The following is an 18,380-nucleotide window of genomic DNA, read 5'->3' as shown; positions in this document are numbered from 1 at the left end:
ATGCCAAAAGAAGCTGTTAATTCATTGATTTACCAGCAAGAACAACTTAATGTGAGACAATCTTTTTCTTACCGCAGTATAAAAAGGGTTATCAGTAATAGTGGTTTCTCCCCATTTTACTTAGTCTTCTGTTGCCACAACAAAAGTAATAGTTTGTATTGTCGTCCTCTGAGAAGCCCCTCTAGAAGGCACAAAGCATAGTTGTAGATGGCTACAAGTTTCCTTCAAGTTTAGCATCAACTTTGTACTTTGTACAGTGTATTAACAGTGATTTTTTTTTTTTAATATATCCTCTTCTCAGCTATCTAACATCAGGCATAGAATAAGTGGGAAAAAAAATCTTAGTGAATGAATGCAAGTAGTCTTTGTATCATCAAGAAATAATAGCCCACACAGGAATATTTTCAGTTAATATTAATAAAAGCTAATAGCAATACCAAACTCAGGTTTTCTATTTTGTCTCAAAATGTTAAAAAAAAAAAAAGTAATTAGTGAAGAAAAGAAAATGTTTTGTTTTTATTTTCTACTATATGCCTAATAGATTTATTCCTTTTACCTGGAATGATGAAAAACTGAATTAGCATAAAGGCTGATTGTGTGTTCTCTGTGGCTGATATAGTTGATCTAAAAAGAAGTAACCAAAAGTATGAAGTATACAGAGCTGTATTTGGGGATGTAACTCAACATAACATAATTATCATAACATACTTCAACATAACAATCTGTTGTTCTCTTCGTATGTAAACAATATAAGCTGGTAGATTACAGAGACTTTTCAGCAGTGTAAATACCCTTTCACACTCACTTCAAAAGGTGGTGACAGTGGAACGGATGTATTATGTAAACAGGCTTGGTAAGAAATTATTACATTGCTTTTGATTTGAATAGATTCGTTGCACTGAGGAAACAAGATTTATAAAAAGTTATGGAATCTATTCTTTAAAAACCTGTTTAATATCTCTTTCAGAAAATATCATAGTGTTCTTATGGCAGACTGAATTTTACCTCTGTAATTCAGGCTTTATGTTTAACTGAAATCTTTGGATTGTAATAATGCATCTCTTTGAAATAAAGGATAGTAACCAAACTGAGGTTGAAAAATGTAGTTTAGTGTCATAACCCCTACTGAATCAGTGTGCAATATGTCAGGAAAATATGTGTTGCAATTACACTTAGTCTGGGAATCCAAAAAAAAACTTTTGCTAACTTTCTCTGGCATATTTGTATCTGTTCTTTTACCATCAATAAAACACATAGAACAAACAAACAAAAAACACAAACACACGTTCTCAATCAGTAAAGTTTAATATAAATATTTGAATTTTCTTCTTCAATAAAGTCTTTTTAGAGGATTTTTTTTTTTTTTGAAATGTAAGTAATTCATTAGAACTGCTAACTTCTTTCAACAAAGAAGTGTCTGCTACCCTAATTTTTGCAAGTACAGAAAACTATTTATTTTTATCAACTTTAGAATTTTTGTATTTGAGAACAGATTTAAAATAAATTTTCTAGAGCTGAGAGAACCTGAGGATAAATGTCATTTCCAATGACTTATTTACTCTGATTCTGCTGTGGAAATGAGCACAAATTAAGATTTTATAACCAAGATTAAGAAATAGTTTTTATTTTGCTTAAAATATTTAAACATTGTATGTCAATCACTGCATTTTAGAAGCAAAATATCACTGCGTCATTTTATAGACCAGCTTCAGGATAAGAAAAATCTTGTTAAAACAATTGGTTGAAAAATATCTAGATGTGCATTTTGAAAAATGTAATGTCTTGGAAAACACAAGTTAGAAAATATGCTCAAATCTGTCTCTGATCTATTGGGGAAGGCAGAATATTACAGTGCAAAGATAAAGAGATTTTCTGTTTTGCTGCTGAAGAGTCATTCTAACTACTTTCATGGGACAAATTTTCCCATTATGCACATGAGCCAGGTGATCAGTAGAGCACCTACACAGTTGTTTCTCCTTGTGCCTAGGAATAGTAGAAAAAATCTGAAGCCTTTCCACTTTCATCTGATGTAAAATTATTGCCAAAAGTGATGAAACTTCGTTACAAGTGGTATGTGCCTCCTTGATGTGTAGAGAGTATTCTCAAGATGGTTTGCATGAGCAGAAGTTTTGGTAAATCTGAAAATAAAGGCAGAGTTTATTGATAAATATGTATCTCTAGAGAAAAAAAAAAAAAAAAAGACACATACAGGCACTTGCACTTTTATATTGTTAATAAACAGCATTTTTAAGAGTGTTTTTTTCCCTTATACTTGCCTTATGTTAAATTCTTATACATTCTGCTGAAAATAAACTAATTTTCATATTAATAACCACGCCAAAAGAAAGCTTTTCAGGTTTTCAGGTCCATGTCTTCTAGTTGTTTTGCTGATACAGCTGTTCACAAATGTCCTTGATACTATGGTGTATGGAAGTGTGTGGTGTATAAGTTAAACATTAAAAACAAAAAATGGTTGAATGCTGAAACAGCTAAGCAAATAGTAGTAGATAGCATGCTGCTGACTGATAAGCTGGTAACTTCTCTGCAGTTGACTTATGAAACTAGTTGGACTTCTTTATGTTATACCAGAATCTTGGACATGTGATGTGGCAGAACATGATTTTGATTCTTCTTGTCTTTGAGAGTTGAGTTCTCTTGATCACAGAGACCAAACAGCAGCAAAAGATTCACCAGTGCCATCGCAGATTCATAACTACTGTATGGGTCAAAGTATCACCAATGCAATTGCAGCCTCACCAAAGAAATTGTTATCCATCAGCTGCACATCTACCAAGATGGAATGAGAAAAGAGACGTGATAGTTCTTTTGTGCTCTTGCTGCAGCACTCATCATTCCTAGAAAATAAAAATAAAAATAAAACGTGATCATAACATAATGTTAACATTTTTTTTTTTATAGACAAGAGTACATAACACTGTTTCCTATTTTTCACTTTCACATCCGTACCTTTTTCTTTTGATATTTTTCTTCCATCTTTTTTATAGTGCACTGTATGCAGAGAAAAGTTTAGTTGTTTGCAGTAGTTGTTGACATCCCTGTGTGAATTTTCAACACTTATTTATGTTCAGGCAATTTGCTATTAACAGTGATCTGAGCAATATATAAATAACATTTTTTTTATTCTTTTTTTTTAAAAAAAAAAGCTACCATAGGCAGTGTATTCTTGTGATCCTCATGTCAATAGAAATCATACAGTAGTAACTGTTCACAAGAAAAGAAGGCAGTTCAACTACAATTCAACAGCAGTTCATTCCCTTGTGTTGTGCACTTTTTGTCACAGCAGGTATGAAGGAATAATTGGAGAGTAAATGGACCAGATGAAAGTGAGCAATGCCAGAAGTGTTTAGCGGTATGATTTATTTTTTGTTAAAAACAATGGGAAATTGTAGATACTTTTCTCATGTATTGGGAGAAATATATGCTGCCATGTTGGTCTTTTTAATAATAAAAAAATTAAGGCTATTTCAAATATTTTTCTGGCTAAAACATAGCAGATTGAGTTTCCAGATCATGGGAAAAACAAAAACAAAAAGTATATTTGAAAAGCTTCTAACTACTTTTTATACCTACTTATATCTCACATATTTCTGTCAGTGTCATGTTCTTGATTTCTTTGAACTGTAAACTGAAGGAGTTGAAGGATAGACACAATGGAGTTTTAATCCATTCTGTGAGGCAAGTCTGTTTCATACATTCTTTTAACTTATTGGAAGTCTCTACAACACTTCTGGATATCGTGTTTTAGTGATTTATAACATATAGCTGCAGTTGCTGTTTTCTTAATATTTGGCCTAAATCACCATTGTTCTAAATTAAGCCTAACTTTTCATAGGACTAGTGCCAAAGCAGTGCAATAGTATGTAAGGAATATTTTGAATTCTAACTCTATCCTTTCAAATACTTGCAACCCATTCCAATTCAATGTTTTCTGCAAGCTATATGAAATTCTGTTCAACCAAATTGCCAATGAGAACATTGTCTAAAAGTAACCTATATGATATTGTGTAATAACCCACGTGATGTTTCTACCTCATGAATTGGATGGAATTACTCCCAAATATCACAATACGACTGTACATTGTTTTCTACCAATTTTTATCTTTAATCCATTTATCTTGTATACATAAGAGAATGTCATTTTAAAAGAAATTTCAAAAGTCATATTAGCCTTGAAATATTTCAAGTCTTTTCCTTCGATCATACTAGTTAAACCAGTTTCCATATCAACAGAATAAAATCAGGTTTTTCTTATCTCAGTAAACAATGATGGTGAATCTCAGGATTTTATTCTATTGATTATTATACATTGACTCACATTTTCTTCCACTAATGCCAGTCTTGAAATCAGTCATAAAGTTTTCCAGTACATCTGGTTTTGAACTTTTGAAAGTCATACTTAAAGAGCTTAAAAATATTCTAGATAGTTCCTTGCACCCTAGCTAGGAGGTGAATGCAATTCCACAGGAGAGCTACCGACAGCAGCTGTGAACAACATCATAGTCTATGGAATGTGGCTTTCCCAGGCCTTATGTTCTGCTACTTTGTTCTCAAACATAGACGTGCATACAGTTCTTTATCTTTAACAGTAGGATAATTACATGATCTGTGGGTGTGCCACCATTAGCATTTTATTTTACAACAGGATTACACTTTGGAAGCAAATCTCCAATTGGAGATTTGGTTTGACTGGATGGTCTGAGTGTGATTTGGATTTTATTTTTTTTTAACAGTTTATCCAGAACAAACATTTCCCACAATACCAAGATGAATGAGTCTGAAATAAATGCCCCTAGAACATTTGTTATGTGGACACTTTGGTATTCAGCACCTACTTGTTTGACCTTCTGGTCTGCTCCTATTTGCTACTCAATGCATAGTCTTTGTTGACCAAGATGCCAGTGATCTGTTTCCCAAGAAGCCATATATTTTTCCTGCCCTGACCTACCATCACCTCTGTCTATGCTGCTACTGCAAAACAAGCTGCGCATCTCAGTGAAATCCTTTATAGATAATGTTTGTTTTGCCATTCCCCTGGGTTTTGGATTTGGAATAGTGTGCTTAAAATGCACTCTGCATTTTACTCTAACATCACTGTGACAAGTACGAAAGTGTCAAGAAAGCCCAGTCTTTAAGTGGATTTTAGTTTGAGACCACCAAAAATTTAGAAAAGTTAACATCATACCAATGATTTAGTCTTTCAGAGGTAAATTTAAGAAGCAGGTAGATGTATCTAGTAGCTGTTGGAAGATAACAGAAAACAAGAACTATTATAAGTTTAATGGGACTCAATTTCTAAACACCAGAGATGTTTTTAAATCATGTATTCTTTCAGATTTGCCAACCAGTTTGTTAGTAAAGACAGTTGCAGCTTTTATCTCCACCAAGCTGACCTCCTGCTTTGGTTCTTTTGGTTCTCTGTGTATCCACTAGTAATTTTTCTACATCACTGCTAGTAAAGCGCTAGCAGCAATTCTTCCATTTCTCCTGTCAACCAAGGTTTATTCAAGTTTGACATTCTCTTTGTCAAACAAGCACTCATCTCTTATGATGTCTTAGCTTTAATATTGTCTTTCAGGCATCATATAGTATCTCTTCCAGGAATACGCTTCAGCAACATAACATTATCTAGGCATCTATATACTGTAATATTCTGTTCTATATGGATAATATCAGCTACTGGGTACAGCATTTATTATTTTTGCTTGTCTTAATTTGTGTTGTTATTTTGGACAATCTAAAGTGCTTTTGTTTGGACTTGGTTTTCTTTTTTTTTTTTTTTCCCTTCTCAGCAATTGCATACTAATTAGAATTGTCCAGCTTAGACTATTCACTACTGACTGGCTGCTTTTACACATGCTATTTCTATTGAACAGTTGTATTTTTTATCTAATTCCAGCAAGTATTATGTCTAAAGGATTTCCTTTCAGGAATGATGTAATTATCAGTCAGTTTGACATTCTTGGAAGAGTTTTGTAGAATTAAAGATTAAAATTGTACTTTGAGAGAATAATGAACTTTGTCTTCTTCCGATTTGGTGTTATACAATTATGCATACTTACAAGAGTAGAAATTTAGGGTTATGTATTCACAATAGCTTCATAATCATTCTGAATAGTTTAGATTTTTTATTACCTTAATCCAGTTTTTGTACTATTGGGAGGAGGGTGAACTAAATTTTTGCAGTCATGAAAGAAATTGTATTATGATGATATTCTGCTGTTCAGAAAAATGCTAAAAATATAATAATGACAAAAGGCTTGAAGGGTCACTGTGACTGATGGAAAAAAAAATGTCTTCTAAACCTCTTTTGTATAAATATTTCTAAAGGTTACCAATGAGGCTATTGTCTAGCTGATTTTCTAATGGTATCAAAAAACAACAACAACAACAAAAGTAAATTTAAATCAGATATAAGGAAAAAAGTCTTTATTATGAATGTGGTTAGATACTGGAATGTTTCCTAGAAAAGTTGTGGATGCCCTATTGAGGAAGTGTTCAAGGTCAGGTTGGATGGGAGTTTGAGCAACCTGATCTAGTGAAAGGTGTCCCAGTGCATATCAGGTGTCTTGGAACTAGATCTTTAAGGTCCCTTTCAACCCAAATCATTCTACAATTCACTTCTATATCTTCCTTGCCTCCTTTATCTTTCATGTTGGAAGGAGTCATTTCAGCATTATTTAGAAATTTCTTTTATGAATTTTAGGTACAGAATCTAATTACGTTGTATGAAGAATTCCAGCGTTAATTATGATAAATTAAAGGTGGTGACATAACGCTTAGAATCAGAAAAAAACAGACCACATGTTAATTTGAAAACAGTTGGTAACAGTGTAAAGTTCAGATTTTTCAAGATCTGTTAGTTTTCAGACTAAGATTGAGTAGTAATTATGCAACACAAACACCTGTTGGAAGTTTTATTTAGCCTTCTTCAAAGCAGGTAAGCTGATATATGGATGGAAAATCACTTGTGGTCTTATTTGAGGGGACTGAAAGAAAGCAAATCTGGGGTGGTTAATCCCTATCCAGGGTCTAACTTAATGCAGCGGATACATTTTTTAACAGAAGCCAGGATTTAGTGGGTGTGTTGAAAGTTATACAGCCTTTCAATGTCTGGAACTTTTTATTAACAGGGACCTTAAAGACTAATAATTTTACCTTATGATTATTTTGAATTTCTTGTTTACTCAGAACTTTGTGTCTGCTTGTGGGAAGCTTATGGAGTGGTATAGATAGAAAAAGGAAAGTGTAGAGACAGAAAGGAGAGTTAGAGATTAAGTGGTAAAGATTGGTAGAGAGCTGTAAAAATATTCTAGCTAAGCAAGAACACTTGAAAATACATTTTGCTAAATATTCCTTAAGGTTGTCCTCTCCTTCCTTAAATGCATTTGTGTTCTATCAACAGCTATTAGGAATACTGCATAGAAAATGACCTTATTTGAAGAAATGTGATATAACTAACTATCATGAAGTCCCTACTTTAGTTAGTGATGTTTCATCTTTTCTCCTTCTTTGCATTAATTAATTAATTAACTTGTTATAATTAGATAAACTTAAATGGACAGCAGGAGCATTGTACCACTACAGTAAGCATAGCTAAGTTAAAACAGCTTTTCTCTTTTTGCCTTATTTACCTAGTTAATTATTATTGAGTCTGAAACTATCAGACTGACCAACACAAGTGTAAAAGGATTTTTCTTTTGCCTTTTGTGTTTGACGTTTGTAAGTATAGTTTTCAATAGTAAGTAGCTAGATGACCATCCTACTCTTGTCGTCCAGGTATATTGAGTATGTATGTATATTGAGTGCATCAGGCTGAAATAGTAACAATTATGGCGCAATATCACTCCATGTATTTTCCCTATAAAACTGGCAGAGCACCTTCCAATTATCTAAAATTGAATATGGTACAGAGGTACAACAAGCAGGTTATACTGTTATTTGGGAATATAGTGATTTTTCACATAAAATATAATCTAAGAAGAGACAAGCTATTTGGAAAAAAAAAATAAAAATAAAATCAGAAGCATCCAAAAACGTTAGCTAACTGAATCAGTGATAACACTATTCTTAGTACATTCACAACTATTTTTTTTTTTACATTTCTTGTTCACCACAGAATGGATGAATTGCAAAAATGAGTTATATGAATATAAGTTCTTTTAAGTAAATCATTGTCTTTCAGCAGTATAATCAGAGATGTCTACTCTTAAATCCCTGATATGAAAGTACGTTCAGTAGTCTCTTACGTAATCACAATTCACTTCTTATCTACATCAAAAAATGTTGCTGTCTATTCTGGCAGCCCAATGACTACCAAAGTGAATTGCTTGGTGACTGTACAATTTCCCAATCTGGTGCTCTCAGACACACAAAGAATACTTCCTTAGTTCAGATTATTTCATTCAAAGTGTGTTTAGAAAAAGTAATAAATGCTGACGTTTTTAGACTAATTTTGTCTCTGAAGATGTAGTCATTTCTTACAAAACAAAAAATTATATATATATATATATGTATGTATGTTTTGGGGAAATATGTGCCAGTTGTCTGCTTTATACAATTTCTATTGAGAAAGGAAATAGGAATGTGTTTAAAATGAAAAACAAATTTTTTCTAAGTACCAAGTGCAAAGATAAAACAAGTTAAAACAAAAATGCAGTGCCTTGTTTCCCTTTCTAATTGTTGATTGTCACTCTCCTTCCTAGTTTTAGGAAAAAGCAAAATTAGGTTCCAGTAAATGAAGTGTAGTGGATTTAGATGAAGCTGGCTGAAACCCAGGAGAGGTAAAGAAAATTTCTTATGTCCATCTCATGTTCCAAAATACAAAATTCCATTTAATGTGGAATGCAAGTCTCAACATTTTTTTATTTTTAATATAAATTTCTGAACAAAAAACAACTGAATTAAGCATATAATTCATGTGATTCCTTAGTCATCTGGTAACAAAATGTCTGATAACTGTATAATATTTAAAAATTCCCTTTCACATACATAATACTGAGATTTATTGTGAGTTTTTAAATATGAATATTTAGTTACAGTTAGACATTCTAGGCAGAAGTTACAGGTTGCATGAAAGGATAATGGTAAAATTTCACGTCTTCCAAGTGCTCTCCTGCTTAAAACTTCCCTTCATCCCCAAATTTCTCTTCACTTTTTGAACTCTACCCTTTATGAGTTTAAGAATTACTTCAGTAGCTGGTCCCCCAGTTTAATGCCCTGTTGGTGTATCCTATCTTTCCTTTCTTCTCTTTCACCTGTCCAGATTTGTTCTAGCACTTCATTTTTAACTATTCTTCATATTTCCTTTAGCATATCCCATAACTGCGTATCCCCTTTTGCTTCCATGGCTAGCTAGGCTTACAGTCATCTACTTATTCCAGACTGTGCTCTCACCATGCTTATGAAAAGCTATAGTAGTTTTGGAGAGTGGGATCTATTGGCCATTCAAATCAAGTTGACAATGGTTTGTTAAACTGTTCTCTATAAGCTCATGGAGAAAGAGTAGTTAATCACATCTGATACTGTTAGACAAATTTCACAAACATATGCAAAAAAAATGCAAACGTAGAGACTAAACTCATTTCTATTAATCTACTAAATCAAATAAGGGTAATTTGACATATATATGGCTATGACTTCATTTAGTCAAGAATTAATTTCTGAGGCAAAATAAAAAATCTAGTATTTGTGAAGGGAAGGGGAGATTTGAAGCAAGAAAATGCTAAGATAGTTTACATCCCAACAGAAAAAAAAATCTAAAAAATAAAATTAAGAAACAATACAGTGTCCCCATTTATATTCAGGAGAAAACTGCAGAAGGAATGGATTCATGGCAAGCAGATATTTTTATTGCGCAGAGATGTACTTATTCTATTTTTACTCAATCATGGAAGATTTTGCTACTAGTAATAGTTTTAGTTTAGTACTCTGTATAACTCATAACTCTTTGGAACAATAAACCTTAGTTCATTCTTTTAGGCACACTGTTTCTAAATGGATTGTTCACAGAATATTTTAAAGAAAAGATTTGTAGACAAAAAAAAGAAAAGGGCAATTTATGTAGACTCACAAAGAGGAGTGTCCGCTGCATAGCTGGATTTTCTGTAGGTTCAAGTTTGATTTGGCCACGTTGCCAATACCTAGTACCCTGATCCACTCTTACTTTGTTGAATAATACAAAATCAGATATAATCTAACTGGTAAAAACATGTTTCAAACAACTCATCTCCAGGTTCTATCCCACCTGTTCTTGTGCATGTACTATCTTTGATTACATAAGTAGGCTCTAAAATTAGTGGCACAACAATAGCCAATGCTTATAGCACAGCAATGTCCTTTGATTCTACTTGATTGTCAATACTACAGGGTATACTCTTTTAAATTTGTTGATATAGTTTTGTTTTTGTTTTTCTTATATATATATATTAATGTGATATTTTCTTGCAATTAGCTTGTTTAAAATATAAAAGATGCCACGTGTTTAACACCCAAAAATGATTATGATATATGTATATATATATATATATAATGTGGAGGATCTAAACATCTCAAAAGATCTGAACTGTAAAGAGGACCTGTAGGAACTGTGTACTCTGTTTGGAGAGGAAAAAAAGAGAAGATCAGTAAGGTGACAATTAAAACAATGAAGTTTTATATGCACTCTACTATAAAGTATCCAAACAGAAGAAAGTTTTATTGATGCTGTAGTGTACATAAAAACAATTATTAATTTACTTCTATTTTAAAATTGGCAAGACAATAAAATAAGGCTATATTTTCCTGTCAGAAAATATTTTTGGCCTGATAGTAAATGTGAATGAACCACAAATTGTATTAAACAATTTATGATGATATATATCATATATAAAACTTGCATAATTGTAATTCTTATATAGTAGGTACTGACTTTTTGAGGGTATTTTCTGTCATTGCATGAGTAGTTCTGTTAGAGCAGAATAGTTAGAATTCAGGAAGTTTTTGTTTTGCTTTATTTTAGCCTTTAGGAGAAATTCTCCTTTTTGAAAATGGAGCATTATTTTTGAACACTTCACCAGTATTTTGTTATTGATATTGAAAAAAATCATAATAAATTAATAAATAATGCTGTGGAGATGGGATAGAATATATAAATTATGTGGTGTCCATACAGTCTTGCATAAGTATCATGGATTTTTACCTACTGAAAACATCTGTGCACTTTTTTAAAAAGTAAAGACAGTGATCCTGCTACTATGAAACACTTAAGCACCAGGGGTTAATTGGCTTCTGCTCCTCATTTTGTTTCTGCATTAGCAGATTTAAAAAGTAACATTTTTTCACAGCTTAAGGTATTTTCTCAGAAGTTGTTTTGTCTAACCTATATTCCCCTTCTTCCCAATTCTCTTTCAGATAGCAGTTCTGTGGATGAAAAGGTTTAAAATTATGTATTGTCACAAATACATTGTGCATTTTGTTGTTGTTTGTTTGTGGTTTGACCTCTTTTGTTCCTTCATTTCGGTTGTGAAATTTGCATGATTTTTTCCAGCTTTTCACTCTTTTGTTCTCCTTTGAGTGTGTTGCATTTATAAACAGGATCATGACTGCGAGCACAGGGGTCTGCTACTGTCAAACATTATACCTTTTTTTTTTTGGTCATCTACATTGCATAAAACACAAGACTTAAAGGGCTACAATATTTGGGAAGCAATATCTTATACCTTCCCATGCATTCTTCCCCTGGTTTTCACTGAATGCTACTAAAATGTATTCCAAAGCAATGGTTACAATAGCTTTGGCCTGGAGCTGACCCTTCTAAGCATTTTTCATATTAGGTGTTACATGTTTGATGCAGTTAAACTTTGTCCAAGACTTACAACTAAGTAACTGTACTTTTTTTTTTTTCTTCTTTTTTTCTTTTTTTTTTTTTTCCCTTTTTTTTTTTCCCTTCAAAGGCTCAGATAGTAAGTGGAAGTTCTTTGGATGCTTCCAAGTTTTATGCAATCCAGGCATTTAGTGGGTAAGTACTAATATGACTGTGAATTTTGTTATTTATATCTGCAAATTAGTTCCGTAATGTTTTTCTAAGGTTTGTTCTTATAAGAAAAATGAGAGGCTTTTTTAAGTCATTAAAAACCAAAAGAAATTAATGAAACAGTTGAGTTCCACAAGTCTACAGGAGGACAAAAGTTTTTACATCTTTACATGCAAATTAAATTACACTTGGAGCTGAAGTTTGATTTTATGTTTTCATTTTAGTAAATGGATATTAATGTAACAATATCAGTCAAATATTTGAAATCTAAAATGCCAAGAGGAAAAAGATCTTCCATTTTCTGAAAGGGAATGAATGTGGCTGAAACTCACACACTTTGATTGTCTCCAAAAGATCTTGCATCAAGTTTTTAGGGATTCCTTCCTTTGAAGAATATATCTCCTTCCTATTTTGAAAACCCTTTTATTATTTAATTTGGAAGGAGGAAAAAAGTAAAAACTGTTGGTAAAACTTCTGTCATTTATATAACTATTTAAAAGGTATATTATCTTCTTGGTGTGCTATTATAATCACTGTTAGCTGTAGGGATTTTTTGTTACAGAGACAAATCAAGATACTGTGAAGTTTATCCACTTTGATTCCTATGGCTTTCAAATAGCTCCCCCAACCCCACCAGCCCCCAGTACTTTATTGGCTTATTATTCACAAGTTGTGGGAACTATAGTTATGATAACATTTGTAGTTATTGCTAGGCAATCTTGGACAAGTTTAGGAGCACTATCCAGTTCCTTAGTGGCTTAGGTAGTTTCTGTATAGTTTGTCATACCTCAGACTGTTGTATTTTTACTTTTTCCAGCCTGTAAAAACATGCAAATGGCATAGGTGACATTATACAGGATTAGTTGTTAAATGAACCTCCCCCCCACCGATTAAATATTGTGAGAGATAATTGCTGACTTGTTTTATTAGCTAGCTTTTGACATTAAGATAAAATTATAGTATAATATGGTATAGTCTCTTGGCTTGTAAACCACACAGATGGATTGTTTTAACTTTGCTCAGTTGCAGTTTTCTCATAAGGTTGGAAACTAAACTCTTGAAACTAAAATTGTAGCAACTTTTGCTTCATGTATTGACCAACACTATATATCATTATGCTAAAACTACTGCTCCTGCCTCAGTGGGATTTTCTGAGTACTATACTATTCTTTATCCTCTTATATCTCTACATTTCAAAAATAGAATAGTACAAGTGCTGTAAAATTTTATTCCTGACTTCTAAATGTAAAACTTTGGTATTTGTATTCAAATTATATTGTTCAGCAAAAAGAAACTAGCATCATCTGAAGCAATTTTCTTTCTCTTGATTAGATTACTGATTTAAAGACTTATTCAGCAATACGTTAGCAACAAAAACATTTACTAAAACTCACTAAGTTGTTATTCATATAATTCTTGTAATAGAGTCTTGCATAGCTTTCATAAGACATCACAATTGTGACAGCTAATTATGAAAATGTGTATTTGGTGACTTCTTTGCTGAAAAAAGTTAATGTACATCAGAACTAGGAGACATCACAGAGGCAGTTTCTAATATTTGTTACAAAATCTTATCTTCATCACATCTTCGGAAGAAGATATATCCTTCTTTTCATTTGTGCTATGCCATGTCAATTCACTTTTACTTATAGGCCACTGATTAGTGAATTTAGGACATGAAGCGCCACAAATAATAATGTACATCACCAGTGAGAAGCAGGAATCTTACATCTTGACTACTGTAGAATAAGCTGTAGAATAACTAAGAAAAAATACTCATAATCATTAGTGAGTAGTAGTAACAAAAATAGTTTTCATCTAAAAAATAAATTTAAAAAATGTTGCTCATACCTTTCCACAATTATTTTTAAGATATTTGGTGTGTAGATCATGGAAGTTTTCAGAACTAGTAAGAAAAGAATATTTGCCATCAAAAGCAGTTGAAATTAATGAAATACAGTATAGAAATCAACACTCTTAGGTACTTTTATAGGTGCTGTTCAGTGCAGAATTTTTTGTTACATTCAATGCTGTAATCAAGAATAAGAAGAAATGATTTTCTCTCAGATTGGTTTTCTGTAGAAAAAAAAAATAGAAAACAGGGAAAAAAAGCTAGTCCAGAACTGTCTTGGAGATTTCTTCTATTCATTTTAATGACCCAGTTTGATCATTACATTTGGTCAGGCTTTCACTGCTTAAGTTAGAGACTTGTTTCTTAATATAACCAGAATAGAGGAGAAAATTGTCAGTTTCATTTGGTTTTTCATTTTACATTTTTTTGTTGTATAATTCACTTCTAGTTTCTCTATTGTCTTTTACTGATTGTCCCCCTACATGAGTAAGCTTAATAAGAATTAGCTCATTTACTCATTAGCTCATTCTTGTTCCTTGCAAAAAGAGTTTTCATGCTCTTGATTGCTTTAAAGAAGCAGTTTAACGTCTAGTTACTGTGTAGTTTAGGAATAGCATTTTGTAAGCAGACTCTGTCACGATAGGTTCTGAAAATGAAATGTTGATTTCCACACCTGCAGAAAGCTCTATGATCATATGATTTTGCTGTATGCACTACTTTCCATAGTCAAACATTTACAGTTGCCTGGATTAAATAAGCATAGGACTTAGAAAAGCATTGTATGAGTGTATAGAATTCATATTTTTCAGTGTGCAGCACATGTGAAAAGCAGATGAAAGGACAGAAATCCATCTTGCATATAAGGATACCTTTTTGCTACTGACAAGGATTTTTCAGACAGAAATTGCTCTTTTTATGCCATCTGTTACATTCATAGGTGAAGAAGTTGAAATTATGAAACCTCTGAGGATAGAGTAAGTCAATCCCATTTACAGACATCCTGTAACAAGTGCATAGGACTGCATCAAATGACTGACAGTAATTCAATACTAGCTCATGTTTTTAGATTAAACCTTACTTCTTTTACTGACACTGTTTAGACTGGGCCCCTACTCTCTTTGTAAGAGTCTGTTTCACCAGGACCCCTGAAAACAATGATACAATTTTCATTTAACTTTTCATTCAGCTGAAGAACCCTGACATCTCAAAGATTGTTGTGGCTCCGTTTTAATTATGCTTTCCAGTCTATTCCTGCATTCAGATACTAATCCCAAATGATGGCATCCCTCAGTCTCTTCTTTGCCAGCATAGCTGGCTGCAGCCTTATCTATGACTCCCTTTTCATCTTCTCACTCACTCTATACCAAAGGTATTTGAAGAAAGGGAAGACTCTTTCACAGAATCACAGAATTTCTAGGTTGGAAGAGACCTCAAAGTCATCGAGTCCAACCTCTGACCTAACACTTACAGTCCTCCACTAAACCATATCCCTAAGCTCTACATCTAAATGTCTTTTAAAGACCTCCAGGGACGGTGACTCCACCACCTCCCTGGGCAGCCCGTTCCAATGTCTAACAACCCTTTCGGTAAAGAAGTTCTTCCTAACATCCAACCTAAAACTCTCCTGGTGCAACTTTAGCCCATTCCCCCTCGTCTTATCACCAGGCACGTGGGAGAATAGACCAACCCCCACCTCACTACAGCCTCCTTTAAGGTACCTGTAGAGAGCAATAAGGTCTCCCCTGAGCCTCCTCTTCTCCAGGCTGAACAAGCCCAGCTTCCTCAGCCGCTCCTCGTAGGACTTCCCTCAAAACCTTTGATATCTTGCTTTATCTAATTATAAATGTTACCTCTTTTCTGCCTTTACTCTCCCATCTCTCTCATAGATACAGCACTCTGAACCCAACTTACATGCACCAAAACATCTCAAGTTCAAGGCATGGATTATATCTCTTCATTCTCTGCTATGGTCTTCACCTGTCTGCATGAAATAAGAAAGCAGAGAGAGAAAAGGCAAAGACCAAGTACATTTTGCCTGGGGAATCACATTCTACTTCCCTGTTAAAAGGCAAAAGCTCAGTTTTTACTGTTCTTTCCATGCCAGTGTGAAATAATGTTTTCCTTTGCTTTTTTATTTATTTTATTGGCCATCATTTTATTGAAGCTGAGATACTTCAGAATTCATTCTTTCAGTACTTCTGAAAAGTACATAGAGATCAGTGGATTTTTTCACCTTGTATATGAATCCAGGGTGCTACTCCTTTACTCTTTCTGGAGACTTGTTCTGTGTTAATTCACTGCTTGTCTGATGGTGGTTACATCCAAGACTGATCATTTTACCATGTGGCCTAATTCGTTCTGAAATTTTCTAATGGTGCACAGATGGAGCTGCATGTAGATGATTACTCCTTTTCTTCAGTGACATGTTCTTAGTGGTAGAACATTTATTTTGCTTGCATTCTCTGACAAATCCAAATAGATTGCAATGTGGAGTAACTTCATAAATTCACAAAAGTTTATGGCATTCTGCATTTCAACCACAGGAACTGTGAATTTCTTAAAGTAGCTGAAGCTATCCAGTAGTTTTTCTCTTGCTTTAAGTAATAACCTGTGTGCCTCCATATTCATTTCTGCATCTGGACATCATTGGGTTGCTTTTACTGGGGGTGGGAAGAGAAGCAGCGAATTTAATGTACGGTTTATATCAGATGATTGCCTATGGCCATAGAGTTCAGCGTTCCAAAGCCTGCAGATAAAGATCAACATTTTACTGTCAAAACAGCAATTCCCAGTTTGTTTGTAGAAAACAAATGTAAATGTATATAGTTCCCCACTTTTCAAAAAGAAATTTAATATTGTGTTCCAGATCAGTGTACATGTATTGGTCTTTACTTCCGCTTTATAGCCAACAACCTTTGAATATTTACTCCTAAACGTTATTAGAAGCATACAAGTTGTTCCTATATGGCAAATTTGTGCATAAGCGAATTTCTAGTTCACATCCCCAAAGACATGGCTGTTTCAGTAATGACAGAAGAAACAGTACTAAAGGTGGTTTTTCAAGAATAAGATTTAAATATGCATTTTCAGCATGCATACATGGTCATTAGTGGAATTGTATTTTCCCAATGGTTTATTCTCTAACAAAACTATAATTGTATTTATATGAATATATTTGTGCATATACAAAAATGTATTACTTCACCATTTTGTGTATGTAAATATGTATAGATACACATAAGAGTAGTCATACATCTTATAAGCTAAGAATCAAGCCTTTAATGTAGTATAACATTCAGCATTATGTAACAACAAGAGGTGGATACTTTCAGCAATAAATCATGCTATATTGCAGACTTGTATCAGAGGGGTTCTTCTGCCATTATGCAATATTTAAGATGTGTAGTGGTGTGGTTTTTTGTCTGTTTTTTTTGGGGGGGGGGGAGGGGCGGAGGGAGGGAGAAGTTCTGCCTTCTGCCTATTTATGACTTTTATGGGACATTATCTTAGACCACTTATTTTCTGTGATAAATTTCCTGTAGTTTCTCACCCTTATTTAACTAAAGAGTAAACAAATTTGAAACTATGGTTTTAAGGTATTTTTAAATTTTGGAGAACTTGGACTGTGGTTGGTAAATTTAAACTTGTCGCTAGAGTGTTGGGTGGATATACACTAAAGAAAAGCTTCAGGATTAAATATCATTCTTCCAGGTTGTTCTCTTGAGGTTTTAGTTCACAACCAATGCCTACTCAGAGTGAAGGAGTAGCACCCTAGATTCATATGCATGGTGAAAAACTCAGCCATTCTCCATGTACTTTTCAAAAGTACAGAAAGAATGAATTCTGAAGTATCTCTGCTTCAATAAAATGATGGCCAGTAAAATAAATAAAAAGCAATGGAGAAGATATTAATATTAATTACATCAAGAATACAATGAGAACAATTAATGATGATCCGGGGTCCACATGATGTAGTGGAGAAGTAGTAGACAAGTAGACACTAGACCAAAAGTAGTAGCTTTTTCCACAGCTGGTCTTATTTCTCTACAGTGTATGTATTGCATCAGAATTATCAAAGGGAGAGAGTACATTCAGATAATACTTTGTTCCCCAATTTTTTGTGTTTCTTTTTTGTTGTTGTTGTTTTTGTGTGTGTCATTCAAGCCAATGGCTAATTCTAGCCTGGCTTCAAGCATCAATCCAGTTCACAGGACGGTACTTGGAACCTCACTTGTTTCAGCAAAGACATTAATGTGTTACTCTGATTTCAAGATGGTTAAAGACTAGAAGCAACCATTTTGGAGTTTGCATATTTGTTTTTGGTGATGCTTCTAGAAATAATGGGCAATATACTTGCTTCTGTATTGTATTCATTTTTGTTTTTTTTTCTCCCTTTTTTTTTTTTTTTTTTTTGTCTATATCAGCTGGGATTTAATTTTTTCAAACAGCAAAATGAATTTTTCAGTATAACATGCTGGTAGTTTGCACGGCTGCCTT

General features: G+C 33.3%; 1 protein-coding gene across 4 annotated transcripts in view; it reads left to right on the top strand.

Annotated features, from left to right (window-relative positions):
* UNC13C (unc-13 homolog C) overlaps positions 1 to 18,380 on the top strand; it is a 157,866-nt gene that overhangs the window by 7,778 nt on the left and 131,708 nt on the right. For all 4 annotated transcript variants that reach the window (XM_068695262.1, XM_068695261.1, XM_068695260.1 and 1 more), the window contains exons 2-3: positions 11,410 to 11,432; positions 11,952 to 12,016. In XM_068695262.1, coding sequence (XP_068551363.1) covers positions 11,410 to 11,432; positions 11,952 to 12,016 — 88 coding nt within the window. The remainder of the gene's footprint in view (positions 1 to 11,409; positions 11,433 to 11,951; positions 12,017 to 18,380) is intronic.

This window comes from Anas acuta, chromosome 12 (genome assembly GCF_963932015.1).
Source record: "Anas acuta chromosome 12, bAnaAcu1.1, whole genome shotgun sequence".
NCBI lineage: Eukaryota > Metazoa > Chordata > Aves > Anseriformes > Anatidae > Anas > Anas acuta.
This window is presented reverse-complemented; position numbering and strand designations above follow the sequence as displayed.